The following is a 24,994-nucleotide window of genomic DNA, read 5'->3' on the forward strand; positions in this document are numbered from 1 at the left end:
AAAAGGGGGAGAGAGTAGCGCTTTATTGAGTGTAGTAAGTGCGTATTAATATGACCATTAAAAGAAAGGTCTCTCACCTGGTTGGGTTGTGCAGATAGGGCACAACTCCATATACCTCGTAAACAATTGCAGATAAATGCAGACGATCTACTTGCTGTGGGAAAGTCTTCCAGGGAGAGTTCCAGAGGAGCATAATCAGGAGGAGAAGATCCAGGTGACCGTCGCTTCCAACAGTAAAAAATGGATCATTCAATGGAATTGATAAAAACTTATTAAAAACACAACGTGTTTCGGCTTTACCCAGTCTTCTTCAGGTGGACACACCTGAGGAAGGCTGGGTAAAGCCGAAACTGATTGTGTTTTTAATATAAAAAAATATCAATTCCGGTTAATGTTCCATTTTTTTGCCTTGACTGAATTCTCTCCTCCTGATAATGACATTTACCTTTATAAATGTGATATTTAGACTGGCATATGTTGCACAACTCTACATCTACATGGGATTGGACGTTGAAAGAAATGTGTAACTCAAGAGTCGCTAGACAGAATTATTTTGGACTCATTTCTATGTAATATATTCATTATTGCATGGAGATGACGTCAGTATTCCACGAGGATAACTATATTGGGTTTCATAAAAGAGAATGGCTAAAATGGAGTGACTAAAAGGTCGTCAACGTTTTTGCGTACATGAATGCTGTCATGCATAATAGTATTGACCCTAAAGGTGACCCTGTAACGCCAGTACTCCTGATGGTATAGTATTCCCTACTGCCTATGAAATGCCTCATTACTGGATGACACATTCCATGACTATTGCCAAGTCAGTGTGGGAAACACCCCGCTTCTGATGGCTTTGATGAGCCGTTCACTCCTCTCTTTGTGCCTGCATACAGATAACGGCATGTCTTTAATATTCCTGTTGAAAAGAATTAGCTAATGGAGTGTTTTCCTCCATTGACAGTCCAATTTATTTTGCACTTGAGTTCTGTTTCTACAAGTGACAGGCTGCCCTGTAATTATCCGCCTAGGAAATATGGCTAATCGGACTAAGATGAACTAATGTTTTGTGATCTATGAAGTGTTCTAAAAGTGCATGAGGTTTAACAGGCGCAGATCGCCTTCACCCGCTGCTGACTTTATTATCCACTTGACCTTTCGCTATAGTATACTTGTCCCTTTAGTGTCTATGAAATAAGAGTTCTTATTAGGCTTCGAATTCGGAAACTCTTTTCTTAAAAAAGCACAAGGTTATTTGTACACGACGTCTTTTTCTGTCGAGTGAAACTTCTAGACTTTTCAAGAGGAAGACACTTCGGGGTATACTAGTGTTTATTCTTTTATTCCTGAAGAATCTTTTTTATTTGTTCTTTGTTTTTTTCCAGAGTGCTTTGTCAATGTTTTGTACCGCTTGCAGTTTTTTCAGCTCTTTCCAACATGTGCCATTTTGTTTCCGGTTGTTTTTTTTTAACTCCATTCAACAATGAAGAAATTGTTCGCAGTTTATCAAACACAAATGCTGCCAAAATGATCAAAATGGCACCTGGGTGTCTTCGTGGTATCTTCTATGCTTTACTTGTATTGTAATGTAATGAGCATCTTAAGAGCGGAAAATGTCTAAAGAATTGTCAGGTCATTTCTTTTAGCTGCTTGGTGTCTTTGGATACCTGAAGCTCAAAGACTGAACACCTGAGCAGAAAGTCCTTTCTACATAGAAATACAAATGTTCATTCTTTTTAGGATTTTCTGGGCACTTTTTCAGGCAGGTTTCAGAGGGGACCCACAACAAATCCGCCTGAAAAAGACGTTGTGTCCATATATTCTAAGGATGAGCCTTCAAACCCATGGTGTAGTATTCCTACTGTGGAGTCCTAAGTTTATCTATTTACCTTGAACAAGGGTTGTGTTGTAGAGGACAATGGTCATAAAATGTACAATAAGTTAAAAAAGTCTTGACAGTTTAAAGGGGTTTTGAGTCATTACTTATCGATCCCTAATTAAGGTAACATGTCCTACCTTCCTTTTTTACCAGCTATTTGAGTTAAATACAGTAGAATCGAGTTGTGACTCTTAATATATCACAAACCATACTTATATCCTGAGATGTCTTCAATGAACTTTAATGACGTCTTGCCAGAAAACTCATTTATAAACAGACCTTTATCATTGCAAGGAGAAAAATTCCACATCAGTTTGTCTTTGCAGTATAACTCTTAACCGTATTTTTATCTAGGACATTACAAGTCTACTACACACCATATATGAAGTATTTGATGCATCAGTGAATCACTCCTCCAGCTCCAGTAAAACCCTTAGGGTCAAGCTATCGGTAGCCCCAGATGCCACACTGAAGAAGAGGACTGTCTTACTGAATCACACAGGTGATGCTTATCATTCACGTATGTAGAACATAATACAAAAGAATTTGGGGGCCAATTATGTGATGCATTGGGTAACGTTAGATTTAGCTTGAAGGGATTTCCCATTATCACTTATCCACAGTATGATCACTGGGATCTGGTCTGATGCTGGGAATTAAGATCCCAAAGTCCCCTCTGAAGGAGTAGAGCACGTATGAGTCCATTGTCCCCTTCACTTCTATGAGATTTGAGATACTGTCAGTCCCTTAGAAGTGAATGTGTGAGAATAGAGAGGAAGTAGGAATTTGTGACCACCAGAGGACACAGGGTTCTGCGGGTTCTGAGATCATACATTTGTCACGTAGTTGACACACATGTATTTATTGGGTAAACCCATTTAATTAAGCATGTACAAAATGAAACATGGACTTTAAAGAGAACCTGTCATGTTGTACATGGAGTCCAATCTGTGGACAGTACATAGAAGGAGAAGTTGAGCAGGATGACATATAGGTTTGTTATACAAATTTCGGTAAAACTTGCAATTTATTGAAATCTCCGTTTTTTGCATAGGAGTCCAGTGGGCGGTGCTACTATTAATTGACAGTCTTCCCTGTATGACTGTGCATGCAGATAGCTGTCAATCACTGACTGGTACTACCCACTGGACTCATATATAAAAACACCCGGGATTTCAGTGAATGAAATTCACATTTTACTGAATCTATTCTCACAAAAAAGTTATATATAAGTTTGATCAGCTCCTCCTGCTCTATAATGTCCTGCCTGGAGAACAAAATAATAGGACTGCAGCCAGTGATTTTTGACTGTTCTGTTGCTAATTTTTGGTCTACAGATCACCTGTAGGGTAGGTTCATAAGAGGAGGCTGAAAAATCAGATACGTTTTCCAAGCGGAATCCACTTCAGGTTTTTTTTCTTGAAGTGTATTTTTGGAGGGTTTTTTTTCCATGTGGTGTTTCGCAGCCTTTCGATTAGACAATTTGTGAGCAGAAACCACAAAGAATCCGCTTTAGAAAATAAGTAGCATGTCACTTCTAGTTTTTTCTCCAGCAAGGTTCTTAAAACCTTACCAGAAAACTAAACTGTCAAATAACTGGAAAAAAGTGGATTTTCCACTAGTATTTCAAGACGTTTTTGTTGTTGATTTTGGGACGGTTCCATTTTTAAATATTCCGAAAGAAAAACCTTAGTATGCACCTCGCCTTTCAAATTAAAACTTTCCAACTAACGTCTGTTGATTTGTGTAATTGCAGAGATACAAAATGGAAGATACAGAAGTGAGAGCAAAGTGAACGAAGATCTTAAGAAGCAGCGTAGTTCTTCTAGGTAAATTTTTACTTATGTGCATACAGCAATGAAAACATTTTAATACCTGCATGCTGCTTTGCCATTCAGTCTTGTTGAGAAGACGTGAGACATCAATGGCGCTATTCACCTAAAGTTGAACTACTAAAGAGTAATGATATCTTACTTAGCACAGATTTATAGCATAACATATCTAGTAGTTTACTGAGATGAAAGTCAGGGTCCCGAGATCCTCAGAGAATATTTATGTTGGCAGCAGCTGATGCCTTCAGATCCTTGTTGTCTTACATTCCAAGCATGGCTGTAGCTCTTGTGTCTGCATCGGGTCTCTATGTAGAGACTCCCGGCGCTGGATTAGTCTTTCCTCTGTGATAAAAGTATCCTATGGCCTTCAGAAGCTAGAAGTAGACAGTCCTGGGATTTACTGTGTTCAAGATATATGGAAGGTTGAGGCAGATAAAGGAGAAGATAAAAGGGAGTGTTACGTCTGAAAGTTAAAAAATGTTACTCTGGGAGAAGTAAATGCATTGGGCACAGCTTTCATATGATGTTCTAGGCGTACTCAACACAAGCCAGCTCTACCGAATAATTGCCATTCAGCTTGAGCTACAGTGACTGTCAGAGTTTTGGCTGCCATGGGGCATATCTACTAATCCTGATTCATTTTTAGAGTAAATTTAGGCTAGACCAATTTAGGCTAGACCAACTAAATTTAATGTAGTAAAGTGGTTCACGCTGTTTTATAAGTTGGTTGCACTTTATCTGTTTACTAAGTTTACACCAAGTTTTAATGCAGTTCTGGCACATCAAGCAAGTAATTTTCAGTTTTGATGTTTCCATTTTTTTCTTCCCTTTCTTCCGAGAGCCATGACTTTTTACTTTTTTTCCATAGACATAGCCGTAGGAAGGCTTGCATTTTGCAGGACAAGCTTTGGCTTTGAATGACACCATTCATTTTACCATACAGAGTGCGGGAAAAGAAAATTCCAAGTGAGATGAAATTGGGAAAATTGCACAATTTTTTGGGAGGGTTTTTCTTTTACATTGTTCATTGCGTAGTAAAAATAACCTGGCATTGTGATTTTTGCAGGTCAGTACAATTACGGTGACATGGAACAAGTTTTTTTTTATTTAAGTGATGAAAAATAATGGGAAAATTGTAAAAAAAAAAAAAAAGATTTGGTTTGTGTCGCCGTTTTCTGAGACCCGTATCTTTTTTTTTTATGTCAGTAGAGCCATGAGGCTATGTTTTCATGATGGCAAGGTGACATTTTCTTTGATACTATTTTGAGGGACATTTTATCTCCTTTTATTGCATAATTTTAGTGAGGTACCTCGATAAAAAATGCAATTCTGGCGTTTTGATTTTTTTCTCTTAGTGGCATTTACTGTATGGTTTAACTAATGTTATATTTTGATAAATCAAACTTTTATGGAAGTGGAAATACCAAATATGGGTACTTTTTTATTTTTAAAGAGGGAAAATGGAAATAATTTAATTTTTCTTTATATATTTTTAAAAACTTTTTTCCATCTTTTTTTTTGTCCCCTTAAGGGAGCTTGAACCTTTTATTCTGCCACTGATGTACATGGGTGAGATGTGTCTGAAGGATGCGATCACGGATCTCCGTATAAGCGATGGCAGATAGTGTTACTCACTAACCTGTGCTTTTATTCTTATGAACTGTACGTGATAGTCCGGAAGGATGATGCAGTGATGAATTCAACAGGTTTTATTCACAGTAACTTGATGAGATGAGGTGAGATGTCAGAGAAGGTGAAGGTATGAAGATGAGGTAGAAGTTAGAGTTGATATTCGAAGTGCAGGTTACATGTAACGAGAGAATCCTTTCTCCGGTCCTGCAGCATGTGTTGTCAAGATGGCACTGAACACAAGAAGGAAGTGAAGGGAAAGAGGTAGGAGGAGTTGCAGACAGAAAGGTCTTATGGGTAAAACAGTAATAATATATGACAGCATGTTATAACAATGGCCAGTAGATGGCAGCAAAGTACAACAAATACTGTAATCATGTAACTTAGGCAATTGTCCCAAAATGGCTGAAAGTCTTTGCAAAAGAATAGCTGAACAGCACACCTTTGATCATCCGATCGCTTGTTCTAGAAACTGAAATACAATTGTATTAAAGCAGGGGTCCTCAACCTTTTTAAACACGGGGCCAGTTCACTATCTCTCAGACCATTGGAGGGCCGGAATATCGTTTTTTTTTTAAAAACTATGAACAAATTCCTATGCACACTGCACATATCTTATTTTGACGTAAAAAAAAGCAATACAGGAACAAATACAATATTTAAAATGAAGAACAAGTAAAGTTAGATAAACCGGTATTCCAATAGGCAGGTAAATGTCCCCAATAGGCAGGTAAATATCCCCAATAGGCAGGTAAATGTCCCCAATAGGCAGGTAAATGTCCCCAATAGGCAGCATAGGTCCCCAATAGGCAGGTTAATGTCCCCAATAGGCAGCATAGGTCCCCAATAGGCAGGTAAATGTCCCCAATAGGCAGGTAAATGTCCCCAATAGGCAGCATAGGTCCCCAATAGGCAGGTAAATGTCCCCAATAGGCAGGTAATTGTCCCCAATAGGCAGCATAGGTCCCCAATAGGCAGGTAAATGTCCCCAATAGGCAGGTAAATGTCCCCAATAGGCAGCATAGGTCCTCAATTGGGAGGTAAATGTCCCCAATAGGCAGCATAGGTCCTCAATGGGCAGGTAAATGTCCCCAATAGGCAGCATAGGTCCTCAATAGGCAGGCTATTTCCCCCTTATAATGCCCCATGCAGGCTGTTCCCCCCTTATAATGCCCCATGCAGGATGTCACCGCCCCATATAATGCCCCATGCAGGATGTCCCTTTCTCCCACAATATAATGCCCCATGCAAGATATCACTCCCCTGTCTTTATAATGCCCCATGCAGGATGTCACCCCCCATATAATGCTCCATGCAGGATGTCACTCCCCTGTCGTTATAATGCCCCATTCAGGATGTCACCCCCCCATATAATGCGCCACGCAGGATATTACTCCCCTGTCATTATAATGCCCCTTTCAGGATGTCACCCCCCCATATAATGCCCCATGCAGCATGTCACTCCCCCATATAATGCCCCATGCAGGATGTCACCCCCCAATATAATGCCCCATGCAGGATATCACTCCCCTGTCGTTATAATGCCCCTTTCAGGATGTCACCCCCCCCATATAATGCTCCACGCAGGATATCACTCCCCTGTCGTTATAATGCCCCTTTCAGGATGTCACCCCCCCCATATAATGCCCCATGCAGCATGTCACTCCCCCATATAATGCCCCATGCAGGATATCACTCCCATGTCGTTATAATGCCCCATTCAGGATGTCACCCCCCCATATAATGCCCCATGCAGCATGTCACCCCCCTCATATAATGCCCCATGCAGCATGTCACCCCCCCCATATAATGCCCCATGCAGCATGTCACCCCTAATATTATGTCCCATGCCTCCATACATTAAAAAAAATGCAATACTCACCTCCCTCCTCCTCACCTGCTGCCGCTGCTCAGGTCTGTACTCCAGCGTCTCCCCGCTCTGCGCTGCCTGTGATGGCTCAGGGGAGGGCGCGGTGTAAAGACGTCACCGCACCCTCTGACCTGACACGTCACAGGGAGCTCTCACCAGGAAGACAGCGTATCTGCGGAGGCACGGGGAGAGGTAAGTATCCGGCTGCCGGGGCCCTGAGCAAGCGGAGGGGAGCTGGCGCTGACACCGCTCTCCTCTGCCCACAGCCCGGCGGGCCGGATAAAAATCCTCCGCGGGCCGCATGTGGCCCGCGGGCCCTAGTTTGAGGAGCCCTGTATTAAAGTATATAGACAAAATGAGGTTCTTCTATAAAGCCCACCCATAAGTTGGGATTCACAGGTTGACAAAGATGGCAGCCATTGGGGCATTTAGAAGGCCCCCAGCTGCCATAAGAACCCATCAGACCTCCAGATTTGCATCATGGGAGGCTACTGAAAGGCATGCACGCTCGCACAGAGGATCATACAATTTAAATGCTCCTGGTAGTGATTGACAGCGGCATTTAAATTGTTAAACAGCAGCATTCAGCGCTGTCACAAGAAGATGTCAGATATGATATGCCAGGTATGATGCGGGCACAGCTGCTGAGCCTGCTCCATATACGGAGACTCGACATACTAGTATATCATATGTTGTGAAGGAGTTAAGGCCAATAATCAACCCCCTTAATTTTAAGCTTTGCACCTTTTCCATCTAGACCATGTTCCTTGTAGAGACTGGTCCAATGCATTAACACCAGTTAGAACCTGTTTTTTTTGGGGGTGGTTGTATTTTTCAGTTGCGTTTTTAACATTACAAATCATGTGAGTCAATGATTCCTCTTAGAATCACATCATTCTAAGAGGAAAAAGCACAACGGAGATGTAGAGAAAAAAAACTACTAACTGCCTGAGACAAAAAGACAAAAAATATAAGTAAAGTGAAAAATTAAGCCACCGATTGAAATGCAGTGTACATATTATATGTAATATTTCCCTTCTGACTCAGTATACATCTGGCAGCAGTGTTTATGGAGCAAGAAAAACTGCCATTACTATTATAAATTAGCCTTTTTTTCCCAAAAAAGGCTATACATACTGTAAATGTATTCTTAGGGCTCATGAAGACGCCAGTGGTCATCTGAATGAGGCCTTACGCTGATAAAATTCTCAATTTCATCATTAGACCAATGATCCATTATGTTGAAAATCAAAGTCCAAGCACAGATTAGAGAAATGCAGTCACATCAACGTTCAAGCACAGATTAGAGAAAAGCAGTCTGATGAGCTCAGTTGACTACTGAAAAAATATTTTCCTCTATAGGGTGAAGGACTTATGCGAGCACAATATGGATCCACATTTGCCATGGATCCAGATTATTATGTCCTGCATTTCAGCACAGTTTTGGATACTGTCGAGACAATTGGGGAGGGGGAGATCGGAGGTATAGTCATTGACTTGATGGGTGCTTGACTGACATTGATCTAAGGTGTATGGCCATCCCAACATTGGTTCCATATTGCACTTGTGTTTAAGTGGCCTACGAGGGAATTTTTGATTCATACAGAATGGAAATAAACTGCTGAGTCTACTCCTAAGTATTGAGTATTTCCTTAAGGAAATTTCAAAAAGAGGGAGTCACATAGTGGCGCAGTTATCTGATGATGAGGCTTCCATACAATGAAAGTTATATTCTAATCAGGTCTAAGATACAATTCACTGTTTAAGGTAAAGTCCAAAAAAGAAATGATCAGACAACAGAATGCAAGAAAAAAAATCCTGCAGCTTGTAAAAAATAATGTCTCTGCAGATGCTTTAATCTGTTTATAGATGTTCTGCGAGTGGTTCCCAGATGTATCCTGTTCTTTGTTATCTCCCGTAGACATAACCCAGCTGAAAATGAAACAGAACAGACAGAATGTCTCCGGCAGTGTGTGGATGAGAACATTGAACGGAGAAACCACTACTTGGATCTTGCTGGAATAGAAAACTACACATCAAAATTTGGGCCAGGTGTGTATATGGCTGAGATTTTACTGCCGGAAAATATGAAAGGAGCGGATGCGGGGAAATAGCTCACAAAGAGATCAATGATTTCTACAGCGCTAGGAAATATCCATAGACAGGAGAAAGCAGGACAGTCTCTTTTCCCCTCAACCTCAGCAATATTAGGGAAACTAGTGAAAACCAGAATTTTCCATTTTTCTATGAACAGTTAGGGATTCTGGAAAATTGGGCACAATTTTTGAATGTTTTTGGTTTTGTTTTTTTTAAACACAGTACACATTCAAAAGGAAATGGAGACCAAACTCGAAGGATTTTACCTTGTGATTTCAGAAATGTTTTAAATTCACCACAATATTGGATATATTAATCAAACGTTTCAGCAGGGGCGTAATTATAATGGATGCAGTTGCACTTAGACCTTGTAGCCTGAGGGGGTCTAAAGGGTCACTTTGGCCTATATATGAAGACCAACACTGTTAAAGATCGTTGATAGTGGGTGCCCTTATGGATGATTTTGCACTAGAGTCCATGAGCTTCAAGTTACGCCACTGCGATCCAGGCATTTCATTCATGACCTTCTTCAGGCCACAGTATTGGGAGTGATTCTGTGACAGCAGATTGTTTTTTTGTTTTTTTTACAAAATTTCACTGTATGAATACAAACTAAAGGACTTCCCAAGGCCTTGATCACATAGTGTAGTTATGATGTAGTTTTTTTGCTTCTTTATTTTATATTTGATTAATAATGGCAAATGTGTATCTACACCTTATTTTTGGAGACCACCTGGTAATAGGCCTGCCCACTAGTAAGCACACCCAACCAAATAGGAAAACATATCACCTTTAGTATTTTTAAAAATTAAAAACAAATAGGAAAATTATTTTTTTTTCCAAACAGTTTTTATGTTATGATCGTAGATGTTTTTTTTACTTTATTTTCTATGCACAATAATTGGGGCCTCCATCTTGCATGCATTGCTGTTAACAGAATTTTTTGTAATGCTTTTTATCAGGACCACAAGGATATCAATGACAAAGCTAACATTGACTAATATAGGACAGTTTTCTAGACATGTGATCTGTGCGGAGGTCATTGTGGAGAGAGAGGCGATCTGTGCTTTATACGTATACAAGTGTTATCTTTTATTGTTATCCTGTGTGTAATGATAATTAGAAAGTGATCTGTGCAGAACAGGAAGTATCAACCTTTTATGTAGATTTCAGTTGTTTTTTTTTACATAATTAGTAATATGAACAAATAATCAAAATGTAAAAATAGTGCCTATAACTTCATAGTACAGAGCCTAAGAGACTCCTTGTGCCTCCATACAGGCTCCATGCACTTGGCCCTGGTATGTGCATATAGCCTAAGGGCTCATTTAGACGTCCATTTTATTTCACTTTCGAGAAAAATGGTCTTCATTTCATCCCATTTTGTTCAGAGTTTCTTCAGATATTCATCGGAGTGTCATCCACTGGACATCCAAGTTTGGTCCCAGATTCATCAGTTTTACTTGGAAGAGAAAAAAAGGTTTTCTGCCTTCTCCTATTTAACAGTCCAATGGTATCCAAGTGCTGTCCTATTTTTTTATGGGCCCATAGACTTGCATTGTTGGTTTTGATCAATATCGGAGACATCTCAACCACCAATTTGCATGGGCCACTTGGTCCACAAAAAAATGGGACATATAAACAGCCCCATACACTCTAGTATATTGTGTGGGGCTGTTTATATGTCCCATTTTTTTGTGGACCGGGTGGCCCATGCACAATGGTGGCTGAGATGTATCCGATATTGATCAAAACGCGTTCTAACCGTGAAAACCACGGATAGAACTCGTACATGAAAAATGAACGCTTGAATGAGCCCTCAGTCTGAGACTGTTGCTATCTCAGATGTTTTAGAATTGTGGGTAACATAAGTAATTCACAATGTGGTCAGATGTTGTTGAAAAAATATGAAAAGAAACCTCTCATTTCACTAGCCGTATTTATCTTACATATTTTAGCAAAATGTGCATTCAAAGAACTGAAACGTATCAAGAATTCGAAGAATTAGATTTTGTTGAAATGAGAGATACAATCTTTCATGTTTTAAATAAAAAGTTTCAATTTTCCAAATATCCTGTAACTAACATATTTAATGCAAAAACTGTGTTAAAAATAATGGAACAAATAAAATGAAGATAAAAACATTGTCAATGATAAGAATACTTCTAGTGAAGATCGTGACTAGAACCAAAAATCATTTTGATTCAAGTCAGACATTTTTCTTTAAAAATTTTTTTTTTCATTTAAAAGGGTAAATCTGGGAAATTTATGGCATTGGCAGAATGCAGGGAGATTGTAATTTTTATGGGAGCTCTAAAAATTTTCCGAACTGGTGTACTCATCAAATTTTTGGAGCTCCTACAGAAATAAATAGAGAGAGTCGCTTATATACAGCAACCTCTTCATTCCTGACATGTCATCACAGGGGCCCATTCTCAGAATAGGTAAGGCTCCCAGTGGTGGGACCTGCATCAATCAGACATTTTTTGGCATATCCTGTCAATATGCTGTAAATGCTCCAAATGGACTACCCCTTTACCTATAAGATTACGAATTGACAAACTAGTTAAAAAAAGTGATCCTGATGTTATTGATCCTCCAGTGACTGGCTGGGTGGGCTTTTCTAGTGTGTTGAGATTTGACTTGGAAGAAGAGACCAGTAGGTTAAACGTTGGATTGGAACCTATGAGAAATTGGTTTGGGTGAGTATCACTTCTTTTTTTATTTATCGTTTTTTTTACCATTCTGTGCCATATCAAAAATATTTTTTTTCTGTTAGACAACCCATATCCAAGGCAAGAGCTAAGTTTTTTCTTATAATTATTTCACAGGTTCTACTGCAACAGCTGAAAAACCAGATTCACATCCAAGAGCTTCTAATCAAATGAGATCTCGTTCTCATGAACCAGAAACTCTTCATCTACACCAGAGAAGGTCACAAGCATTGGATACTGGACATTTCAGTCTATTAGACCCTTCTCATCCAAAAATGTTAGAGCTTCAGCAAAAGCAACGAGCTCAAGAATCCAACAAACACTCTGTAAGAAGTCCCAAAGCTTCAAATAAGAATGTAACGGCATTAAACAGTCAGCCAGGAAGGCCAACAAGGAGCAAACCCATCCATGGTGTGCAAATTCCTGTGACTTCCCCAACTGCACTCATGGGCCAGAGCTATCCTTACCACCATTTACCACCTCCGCAACCTCATAGGAAGAGCAAGCAGAAAACAAAGGAAGGCCACCAGATGTGCAAAGCGTTCCAGTCACCAATTAATGTAGTGGAAAAAGAGCATGTGAGGGATTTGCCAAGCATGTTATTGTATGATGGCCACAGCGGACACTTGATACAAAGACATGAGCACCATCATCACCATGAGCATCACCACCACTATCACCATTTCTACCAAACATAATACAGACCATTTATTCCACATCCTGAGAAGAACTCCAGAATTTGGTGCCTGTTCTTAAAAGGAAGTTGCTTTGTTAGAAACATACAAATTAATGGACGTTATTGAACAATGGCAAAGTGGACCCACAAACCCACCAGTGGATAATGCGAAATATATTTTGAACACAACCAAGCACTTCTTAGAATTTGGACCTGCCAAGGAAGATTTGCATTAAGTGGTGTTTGGTCATCCAACACTTAGATTGTTTGCACAAACACCTTTAGTAATAAGTCAATTTCATTTTGGACACCACAAAATAACAAAAATTCCCACAAACAGCACACTACCTCTAGTAATATTCTTAGTTTGATTTTGAGTCGGGTAGACCTAAGACATAATAATTATGAACACACAAAAGCCAAGTTTTCTTCACTTTTTCTAACTATCTAAATCTTTGGTAGTATTTATATGAACAGTAAGTTTAAGTTCACTTTTTCGACAGTTGACAGGTCAAAGAAGAACTTTGTGAGTTTCTGAGAATATTTGAGGAGTCTAAGAAAAGTTTGTGTGGGTTAAAGTACCCCTGTTCTACATGGCCTATTACTAGCCTATGTCAAGATTCTTGAGTGCCCGTTGATTTTAATAGGTTCCTTATTTCCTTGCAGGAAAAATGGGCACTTCCAAATTGGCTACCTTAGTGATGATCATAGTTAATCACACAGACTTACAGTTAAGTAGGATTTAGTTGATTTATATTTTTGTTAAAAAGGTAAGATTGCCCCCCTGTATAATAATGATATCTCACAACTTGAGCCCTCCCCTCCATCATAAGGTCACTCTTTAAGTTGCTTACCGTTTCCAGTATTTTAATGTATCCGAGTATAAAAGACAACACTTTAATTCCTTCCTTGGTTCTTTCTCAACAGCCAGAGGTTTTTTTCTCCATTTTTTTTCTTTAAACCTTATCAGGTATATAGTATAAATATATATATAAATCTATATAAAAGTATATTATATATACACTCAGGTACTTTTTTTTGCGTTTAAATCTGTGGTTTGGTTATTTGTAGCATTCTGTTCTTTTTTTTTTAATATTATGATTATTTTATTTCAAAGAGTTTTAATGTATTATAACAGAATCTTGTGTTAAAAACCTTGCTTTTTTCAGGGCAAAATTCCCATTCTTTCAAGAAAAAAAAGCTGAATTGTGAAGGAGTATATTTAATTTTTTTGATTTTCTGTTTCTTTTGTTTTTTTTATGTTCACCCTAATGAAAATAAAGCAGATAATAGGACTGTTCCTGTTATAGTGTCTCTCACACAAGAATAACTGGCTATGGATATGTTATGTTATATTAGAAAGTGGATCAGATATTTGTGCAAAGTAAAGGCAGACGTATTTGGACTAAACCAGTGGTGGATCTTTTTTAGTAACTTTATGGAGGTATGGCACAGATAGTTTTTGCTGCTCCTAGGTCACAGGCGTACTTTTGCTATAATTTGTGATTGATTTTTTTTTAATACAGCCCGTTTTGTTGATGAGACGTATGATAACCTTCTGAGTTGCTTTGCTCCTTTTTATATCTCGCTCTTGCTTTTTATTTATTAAAGTGGTAAAATACCTTACAATTTCCCATATAAATATTAGATACTGTATCCATGAAAGTTCTGGAGATGAAAGTACATTTACTTTCTTTAGATCAGTCGACTTTTCCTTGTTTTCATCCTTTTTCTTATGTTATATTAGAAACATGTTAGGCTGTAGGTTGAACTTGATGGACTTAAGTCTACCTTCAACCATAAAACTGTTAAACTATAAAACTGGCGTGCCAGGGTTCATCCAGTAGTCCACAGCAGGTGATTTTTGGGTTCTAGTTTATAGCATTGCCTTGTGTCTGTATGGTGCAATAAGGTTCAGCATGGAATTAAAAAGGTTCTAAAGACCCCATATTAAAAGGCCATGTCTATGTCATTCATATATGAATGCTACATCAGCAAAATGGTGACGGAATTCCAATTATGTGTTATTTGCATAATCTTTAATAGATCTGCACCTGAAACATAAAAATAGTTAAAAGAGGTTGTCCTATAAGGAAAATAATGTGTCTATTCACAGGTTGGTGAAAAATGTTTGATCATTGAGGATCCAATTGCTGGGATCTCCATCGATCTTGAGATTTGTCTATTTCTGTAGGAGTGGTCACACGTGCTCCCTACTGCTCCATTCACTGTCTGTAGGAGTGGTCATACATGCTCACTAATACTCCACTGTCTGTAGGAGTGGTCACACATGCTCACTACTGCTCCATTCAGTCTGTAAGAGTGGTCACATGTGCTCACTCACACTCCATTGTCTAGGAGTGGTCACACGCGCTCACTACTTCATTCACTGTCTATTGGAGTGGTCACACATGCTCACTAATACTCCATTCACTGTCTGTAAGAGTGGTCACACATGCTCACTAATACTCCACTGTCTGTAGGAGTGGTCACACATGCTCACTAATACTCCACTGTCTGTAGGAGTGGTCACACATGCTCACTAATACTCCACTGTCTGTAGGAGTGGTCACACATGCTCACTAATACTCCACTGTCTGTAGGAGTGGTCACACATGCTCACTAATACTCCACTGTCTGTAGGAGTGGTCACACATGCTCACTAATACTCCACTGTCTGTAGGAGTGGTCACACATGCTCACTATTGCTCCATTCACTGTCTGTAGGAGTGGTCACACATTCTCTCTACTACTTCATTCACTGTCTAAAGGAGTGGTCACACATGCTCACTACTGCTTTATTCACTGTCTGAAGGAGTAGTCACATACAGTGGTGGCCAAAAGTACTGGCACCCCTGCAATTCTGTCAGATAATACTCAGTTTCTTCCTGAAAATTATTGCAATCACAAATTCTTTGGTATTATTATCTTCATTTAATTTGTCTTCAATGAAAAAACACAAAAATAATTGTCCTAAAGCCAAATTGGATATAATTCCACACCAAACCTAAAAAAGGGGGTGGACAAAAGTATTGGCACTGTTTGAAAAATCATGTGATGCTTCTCTAATTCATGTAATTAACAGCACCTGTAACTTACCTGTGGCACCTAACAGGTGTTGGCAATAACTAAATCACACTTGCAGCCAGTTAACATGGATTAAAGTTGACTCAACCTCTGTCCTGTGTCCTTGTGTGTACCACATTGGGCATAGAGAAAAGAAAGAAGACCAAAGAACTGTCTGAGGACTTGAGAAACCAAATTGTGAGGAAGCATGAGCAATCTCAAGGCTACAAGTTCATCTCCAAAGACGTGAATGTTCCTGTGTCTTCCGTGCGCAGTGTCATCAAGAAGTTTAAAGCCCATGGCACTGTGGCTAACCTCCCTAGATGTGGACGGAAAAGAAAAATTGACGAGATATTTCAACGCAAGATTGTGCGGATGGTGGATATAGAACCTCGACTAACATCCAAACAAGTTCAAGCTGCCCTGCAGTCCGAGGGTACAACAGTGTCAACCCGTACTATCCGTCGGCGTCTGAATAAAAAGGGACTGTATGGTAGAATACCCAGGAAGACCCCACTTCTTACCCTGAGACATAAAAAAGCCAGGCTGGAGTTTGCCAAAACTTACCTGAGAAAGCCTAAAACGTTTTGGAAGAATGTTCTCTGGTCAGATGAGACAAAAGTAGAGCTTTTTGGGAAAAAGCATCAACATAGAGTGTACAGGAAAAAAAAGAGGCATTCAAAGAAAAGAACACGGTCCCTACAGTCAAACATGGCGGAGGTTCCCTGATGTTTTGGGGTTGCTTTGCTGCCTCTGGCACTGGACTGCTTGACCGTGTCCATGGCATTATGAAGTCTGAAGACTACCAACAAATTTTGCAGCATAATGTAGGGCCCAGTGTGAGAAAGCTGGGTCTCCCTCAGAGGTCATGGGTCTTCCAGCAGGACAATGACCCAAAACACACTTCCAAAAGCACTATAAAATGGTTTGAGAGAAAGCACTGGAGACTTCTAAGGTGGTCAGCAATGAGTCCAGATCTGAATCCCATAGAACACCTGTGGAGAGATCTCAAAATGGCAGTTTGGAGAAGGCACCCTTCAAATATCAGGGACCTGGAGCAGTTTGCCAAAGAAGAATGGTCTACAATTCCAGCAGAGCATTGTAAGAAACTCATTGATGGTTACCGGAAGCAGTTGTTCGCAGTTATTTTGGCTAAAGGTTGTGCAACCAAGTATTAGGCTGAGCGTGCCAATACTTTTGTCTTGCCCACTTTTGGAGTTTTGTGTGAAATGATCAATGATTTGATTTTTGCTTCATTCTCTTTTGTGTTTTTTCCTTGCAAGCAAATTAAATGAAGATAATAATACCAAAGAATTTGTGATTGCAATCATTTTCAGGAAGAAACTGAGTATTATCTGACAGAATTGCAGGGATGCCTATACTTTTGGCCACCACTGTATGCTCCCTACTGCTCCATTCACTGTCTGTAGCAGTGGTCACACATGCTCACTACTGGCCTACTAAGTCTGTAGGAGTGGTCACACATGCTCACTACTACTCCATTCAGGCTGTAGGAGTGGTCACACATGCTCACTACTACTCCATTCAGGCTGTAGGAGTGGTCACACATGTTCCCGACTGCTCCATGCACTGTCTGTAGGAGTGGTCACACATGTTCCCTACTGCTCCGTGCACTGTCTGTAGGAGTGGTCACACATGCTCACTACTGCTCCATTAAGTCTGTAGGAGTGGTCACACATGATCACTACTACTCCATTCAAGCTGTAGGAGTGGTCACAGATGTTCCCGACTGCTCCATGCACTGTCTGTAGGAGTGGTCACACATGCTCACTACTGCTCCATTAAGTCTGTAGGAGTGGTCACACAGGCTCACTAATACTCCATTCACTGTCCGTAAGAGTGGTCACACATGCTCAATAATAATCCACTGTCTGTAGGAGTGGTCACACATGCTCACTACTGCTCCATTCACTGTATGTAGGAGTGGTCACACATGCTCACTACTGCTCCATTCACTGTCTTTAGGAGTGGTCACACATGTCACTACTGCTCCATTCGCTATCTGTAGGAGTGGTTACTACTGCTCCATTCACTGTCTGTAGGAGTGGTCACGCATGTCACTACTGCTCCATTCACTGTCTGTAGGAGTGGTCACGCGTGGTCACTACTGCTTCATTCACTGTCTGTAGGAGTGGTCACACATGTCACTACTGCTCCATTCACTGTCCGTAGGAGTGGTCACACATGTCACTACTGCTCCATTCACTGTCTGTAGGAGTGGTCACACGTGGTCACTACTGCTCCATTCACTGTCTGTAGGAGTGGTCACACATGCTCACTAATACTCCACTATCTGTAGGAGTGGTCACACATGCTCACTACTGCTCCATTCACTGTCTGTAGGAGTGGTCACTACTACATTCAGGCTGTAGGAGTGGTCACACGTGGTCACTACTGCTCCATTCACTGTCTGTAGGGGTGGTCACACGTGGTCACTACTGCTCCATTCACTGTAGGAGTGGTCACACATGTCACTACTGCTCCATTCACTGTCTGTAGGAGTGGTCACACATGTCACTACTGCTCCATTCACTGTCTGTAGGAGTGGTCACACATGTCACTACTGCTCCATTCACTGTCTGTAGGAGTGGTCACACATGTCACTACTGCTCCATTCACTGTCTGTAGGAGTGGTCACACATGCTCACTAATACTCCACTATCTGTAGGAGTGGTCACACATGCTCACTACTGCTCCATTCACTGTCTGTAGGAGTGGTCACACGTGGTCACTACTACATTCAGGCTGTAGGAGTGGTCACACGTGGTCACTACTGCTCCATTCACTGTCTGTAGGGGTGGTCACACGTGGTCACTACTGCTCCATTCACTGTCTGTAGGAGTGGTCACACATGTCACTACTGCTCCATTCACTGTCTGTAGGAGTGGTCACACATGTCACTACTGCTCCATTCACTGTCTGTAGGAGTGGTCACACATGTCACTACTGCTCCATTCACTGTCTGTAGGAGTGGTCACACATGTCACTACTGCTCCATTCACTGTCTGTAGGAGTGGTCACACATGTCACTACTGCTCCATTCACTGTCTGTAGGAGTGGTCACACATGTCACTACTGCTCCATTCACTGTCTGTAGGAGTAGTCACACATGTCACTATTGCTCCTTTCACACAGGAGACTTTGGGCCTCCTGCTCTTTGGATTGGCGGGAGTCTCAGCAAATGCATTAAACATTGATCATCTGTCCTGTTTAAAGATAATACATTTCTTATGGGACAATTCCTTTATGGTCCTTATTTTTCATTCTCATGAGGAAAAGTGTTTTTTCAGACTTGAAATATTGTTAGCAATGCATGTTGATTGTGTTAGGGCCGAAAAGTTCCAGAACGTGAAGTAAACCCTACAACCTATTTTAAATAGTAAGGAAGGCACTATTGAAGAGTTCATACTATATATACTTTTTATTATTTCTTTGTGACCTTTCTCCAGCTGCAATTTTAACCCTGACTTCTTTCGAAATTTAAGAATTAACATTTGACTGCTACATACACTCTAACGATCATATGTACCATGGTCCAGTGCAAGATCTATAAAGCAATTTGTGAATTTGTGGGGTCTCTGATTTGTATAGTATGGCCACACACCTTTACCTTTATGAATCTAGTGCCTCCGCTTGTTTATGAATCTAGTGCCTCCACCATTGCTTTGGTGGTAAATATAAAAGTGGAGCGCTTGTTTAATGGAATTATCTCTTCCTGAGGTGTAAAGATACCAATGGAGTTAGGTTTTGAGTTTTTGGTTTAATCATTTTCCAAAATGTTATCTTGTAAAGTGATCTCAGTCTATGAAATTCAGTTATGGCAAGGAGAAAATGAAAATAGATCAACAACGTTAAAATATTTTCAAAGACATTTTTTTATTCTCCATGAGTACTTCCTAAAATGTAATCTTAAAAGACATTACTAAAGTTCTTGTTGTTTTTGTGAACTTTACATAAGCAAGTAAAAAGTTCTAAGTATCATCTGTATATCTGGAATTCTCAAACTTTATCTGTTGGGGTTTCACAAGCAAGAAGATGATAATGCATGGGATTAGCAGCAGTGGTCAAAGTCCATGCCAACATTAAAAATATATACCAACGTATCTTTTATTTGCCTCCTGAGTCCAGTTTAACAGTAACAACGGGAAGGCACTTCATGATAGAGGCCACGTCACAGCTTAAAAACACTTATTAACAAGATTCTCCTATGAAAATCAGTCTAAGTCATACTGATCGACATCTGCATCACGAGTTTCACGACATTTAAGTCCTGCCCCATGAATGCTCCAAAATGTTCAAGAGCAACGGCTGAGCATCCACTGGGATTGTTGACAAGTAGCCCCCAAGGTATTCCATGCCACCTTCCCCTTTACATATAATTAATGGTCTAAACCTTTTCAAAATACTAACTTTTTTTTCTCCTATTTCATTGTTCTTAGCTCCAATAATTATTTTGACATAGTCATGTATAGACAAAACCTAATGCTGAGCCAATTAACCAAAAACGTTTTAGAGGAAAATATCTAGAGAAGACTTCTAATAAGTGTTTCTTATCAATCTTCTATACTTGCAAAACAAATCTGAATAATGGGGTTTTACTTCCAGTCCTTCAGGATGAACCACTGAATCTATGTCCAAGTTGTAATTCGGAATTAAAGGTTGTTCAGGATTAGAAAAAAAGTTTACTTTTTTCCCCGGATCAATGCCACTCTTGTCCTTGGTCTGTGTCTGGTATGGCAGGTGATTAGGGCTGACCCATGATATTAGATATATCCTGCAGAAAAGATTGGTACCTTTTTCTAATCCTGGACCACCTCTTTATATTCTTTAGAGTGACGTCCCCCTGTTCAATTACCAAAGTTTCTAAATAAGACATCCCTTCTGGAGACCTAATCACTCACTTTGGCACCATGGACAAAGAATTAATTGTAGAGAAGGTCCGCATTGAAAATAAAAACAAACAAGTTGTCAGAAGTTAATTTATTATAGCCAACATGTTAATATGGCTCATGAATAATAATAATAATAATACATGAAGAACTGTATAATAAATACCAACACGTTAAAGGAAGAATTTGTATATATGTTTGTATCTGGTGTAGGTTCTTTTGAGGAATAAATATTTTAGAGCTTGAAGCATGATGGAAATTGAATTAGTTATTAAATGTTAGGTTTCATGTTTGTCCGTGATATATACAAGGTGACTATTACTGGAAACTTTAGAAGTGATTAGGAAAAGTAATTTGCGTGTTAGGCATGACTTTAGAAAGGGGCATGATTCAAAGGCGAAATACCATTTCTTTTATTGATCCAAAACATTTCACAAGAAGGTATGTAACAGAAAAATAGCAATGTGATATTAGTATTTTGCTTTGGCAAAAATATATATATTTTTTGGGCTTTTAAAATATACCCTTCTAATTCACATATTGGTCAATCACAATTTGGGGTGATTGGTTGTAGATGTAGATGAGTTTGATCTTGTGGGAGGCAGTGACCTGTTCATTCATTAGATTCAGTTAGAACTGTACTGCATGTGATAAGGATAGTGTTATTATAGGTAGCTAATGGACAAGTAATAAGGTACTGAATACCATAGAAAACGCTCAAAAGTCTGATACAAATCAGGTATGCGAAAAATGCGTTGAAGGCAATGTAGTAGCTGCAGAAAGCAATATTGCCCACAGCCAGGTCAACTGGGCTGTTATAATAATCCTGGATGTTTTATAATAAGCATGTTGTAGTAAATTTTATCCTGGCCTCAATGCGAATGAGAGGACCTTCAGGTCAGGTGATTGCTCCTGCCAATACAGACATGTCCGAATATTTCAAGTAGCAAGACCATATAATAGAAGCCACATTATAATGTGAAAAGTAGGTAATGAAAGTATGCCGAAGAGTAAGATGATAAAATGAAAGGTTCCTAAAGTGCAAGAGAGGGGGTTGTACTTGTCACCACAGTCTCTTTAAACCCCCCATACCATGAGATCCTACTTATACAGAGGACCCGCAGTATATTTACAATTCTCTATTTCCTCTGCCTGATGCAAAACATTAATATTTGTAAAATGAAAAAAATGCTATATAATTTTGCTTTTACTTATAAATTAGACATAATGCATGTTTCTTTACATGGTAATTGGTGCATAACTGGAGGCAGAATTATGATTTTTGGCAAACTATAAAGCCTCAAAGTACCCAAAGATTTACAAGATGGGCATGATCATTGTCAATGGGGTTAAACTGGACGTGCAAATAAGGAATGTTATTCTTTAAATTAAAATTCTAAATATAAGCTAAATGTTTTCTTTCCAATATTTAAAGATATTTCTACTCTTGTTTAAAACTTAATATCTTTTATAAAAGCTTAGAAACCAAATCACAGATCTGCAATGAATTACATTGAATATTCAACTAAATTATGTTTTATCAGATGTGAAGTAGTCCGCCATAACAAAAAGTCAGAAGCAAAAAAGTGTGAGGTCCATCTATCTTGTTGAAATAACTAACCAATGTTCCATTAGAGGAAAGTTAAAAACTTTTCGTTTGGTGTTTGGTACAATATAGACCAGCCTGATATGGACCAAAAATGTAGCCATGCGATTCCAAGTCTAGGCCTGAAGCGTTACTCTATGCACAGATTTATATGATAGTGCCCATACTCTGCTTATGGGTATGTAATAAAAACTCATAGGGGCATTTGCCTAATCCACATTTTTCTTTCAAGTACACTACTGGGGAAGAAATTGGTCAAATTGATTTTTTTTTCCCTTTTTTTGTTTTTTTTGCTTTAGCTTTCAGGGGAAATACACAATGCATGTAGTTATGCTGGAACCATTTTTTCACACAAAGTTTTCATTTCGGCCCAACTATGACATTTACCATTTTAATGTTGCATGCTTATTACTTATGTGTATACTTGGTCCAAACTGTTCAAGAGTGTACATAATATAACTCCTTAAACCAGTTATACTTAATACTAAGACCTCAAGTTACATTGTATCATTCATCAATGACCTAAAACTTTAAATAAGCTATAGAATACTTTGAATATCTGACGGTAACTTGTTTGCTCTTTAAAGGGAATCTGTCACCAGGTTTTTACCATTCCTTCTGAGAGCAGCATGATACAGGTACAGAGACCCTGATTCCAGTGATGTATCACTTACTGGGCTGCTTGGTGCAGTTTTTATAAAATCACTTTTTTTATTTGCTGCAGATCTAGCAGTTCTCTGAATGCTGAGCTCTGTATAATCCCGCCCCCACCACTGATTGGCTGCTTTCAGGGTACACAGGCAGAAAGCTGCCAATCAGTGGTGGGGGTGGGGCTGGACTACATGGCAGCAAGTTTACTAGACCTCAAGTGATAATCTCCTGCCTGATTTTATCAAAGATGCAACAAGCAGCCTAGTAAGTGACACATCGCTGGAATCATGCTCCTCTCAGATTAGGTGGCAGAAACCTGGTGACAAATTTCCTTTAATATGTGGTGTAATATACCCACATTTGAATTCTTCATAGCTGGTACAGTACCTTTTTTGGTGCTATTTTTAAACTTTAATAGCCATATAAATAATGGGCTAGTGTGAGACAAAAGCTTTCATCACTGATCAAGTATCAGTATCCATGATCACCATGCTGCTGGCTAGAGAAGAGATTGCCAACCATATTAGTGTATCCAATATGTGTTGATCGTATATGTTCAGGTGGGGGTGGACAAACGGTATTTATAGAATGCATATTTGTACAGGAACAAAAAACAATAAAGGTTCAAAAACATGTAATATATAAACTGTAATCCTTATTTAATAGCAAATTTGTCTCACTTTAACTGAGTATTTATCTTTTTTTTATGTTTATTTCATGTAAAGATTCATTTTTGTATCCTGTAAAAATAGTTCAGTGTTTTTTTATTAGCACCAGGTGTTAATTCCAAAACGACTTATTTTATACTAAGTAGAAATTTAGGAAATGTAACCTTAGCTCCTCTTGGTGTCTCATGTTAAAACTAATTTTAAATTTAGAACTCAAATGGTTAAATATAGAGAAGTCGGAATCTATTTTAACAAATTCTTGATCTGTTAAAAGCTCCACGGAAAATGTTCCGCAGACTTGCTATACTCATCAAATGATGGAAATTATAAGGCCAATCTTCACCCTTTAAAAAACATCTTGTCCAATGATTTGGGAAGCCATCATTTACAACAGTTAATTTATTTTGAAAACAAATAGACACAGCAAAATATGGAATACGGAATTGTTATGTCATTGTATGTTCTGCAAAATGATGATGATTTATGCATTATTTTAGTCGGTTAATAAAACGGTCACACATTTTCTATGATCATAAAAAGAATCTTAAATCTACTTTAATGGTCAACTAGACAGGTCATTGTTAAAATGGAAACGCTTTGTGAAATCTACACTGTTCTAAACATTTTCTATGATATTCTGACCACTAGGTGGCAAATCTGTGTATCTGCCACAATTTTTTTTTTTTTTGGGCTTATCAGGGCATTTGCTGCCATCTTCCACTGATGCAGATGTTCTCGGAGCATAACAACTATGTTCATTCATGTTGCTGTAAATGTTGTTGTAAATAAAATAAATGCTTTTTATTATACTTTTGCAGACGTGTCTCACCGGAGTTTTATGAAACGACCTGTAATATAGCGATTGTGTGTGGTATATAACATCTAAAAGTGGAAAATCTTGTCTAAAGAAAATCTGATTTCATAAACACATTTTGGAAACTCATGGGTGAGGTCTCTGATTTTGGTTCTGTGGAACATTCAAGCCCACTTGACAACCATTTGTGAAGTCATAGGCCCTGATTCATTAAGACCAGCAATTTTCTTGCCAGTTTTGATGAAGGTGCGTGGTGGAGTCAGACGCTCCTGATTCATGTAGGGGTACACACCTATTCATGAATCTGGAGCTTCTGATGAGTGACATGCGACTCCATGTGCCACTCCAGAAATCTTGCTCCAGTACTTGACTGGAGTAAAATTTCTGACATAAGGAACGCCACAATTCGTCATGAAGGAAGTTGTGACATCACACCCCCATCCCTCCCCAGCTCCGCCAATTTTAGTAAAGCAGGGAGAAACATCCATAAACACACCTAAAAGTGCAAAATTTAGAGTTGCACTGAAATTATGCGACTTTTCAAAGCAGTTTATGCCAGAATTCTGACAAAATTGCTTTGAT

At 39.1% G+C, this 24,994-nt stretch overlaps 1 protein-coding gene across 1 annotated transcript in view; it reads left to right on the forward strand.

The window, feature by feature from the left end:
- Positions 1 to 24,412, forward strand: part of NKD1 (NKD inhibitor of WNT signaling pathway 1) — a 138,240-nt gene extending 113,828 nt beyond the window's left edge. The window contains exons 7-10 of the mRNA XM_073659360.1: positions 2,234 to 2,381; positions 3,636 to 3,708; positions 9,132 to 9,262; positions 12,139 to 24,412. Of these exons, the coding sequence (XP_073515461.1) occupies positions 2,234 to 2,381; positions 3,636 to 3,708; positions 9,132 to 9,262; positions 12,139 to 12,719 (933 nt within the window). The 3' untranslated portion in view covers positions 12,720 to 24,412. The remainder of the gene's footprint in view (positions 1 to 2,233; positions 2,382 to 3,635; positions 3,709 to 9,131; positions 9,263 to 12,138) is intronic.
- Positions 24,413 to 24,994: the final 582 nt, after the last annotated feature.

Source organism: Phyllobates terribilis, unplaced genomic scaffold (assembly GCF_046119375.1).
Source record: "Phyllobates terribilis strain yellow unplaced genomic scaffold, ASM4611937v1 Scaffold_13__5_contigs__length_258822181, whole genome shotgun sequence".
NCBI classification, from domain to species: Eukaryota; Metazoa; Chordata; class Amphibia; order Anura; family Dendrobatidae; genus Phyllobates; species Phyllobates terribilis.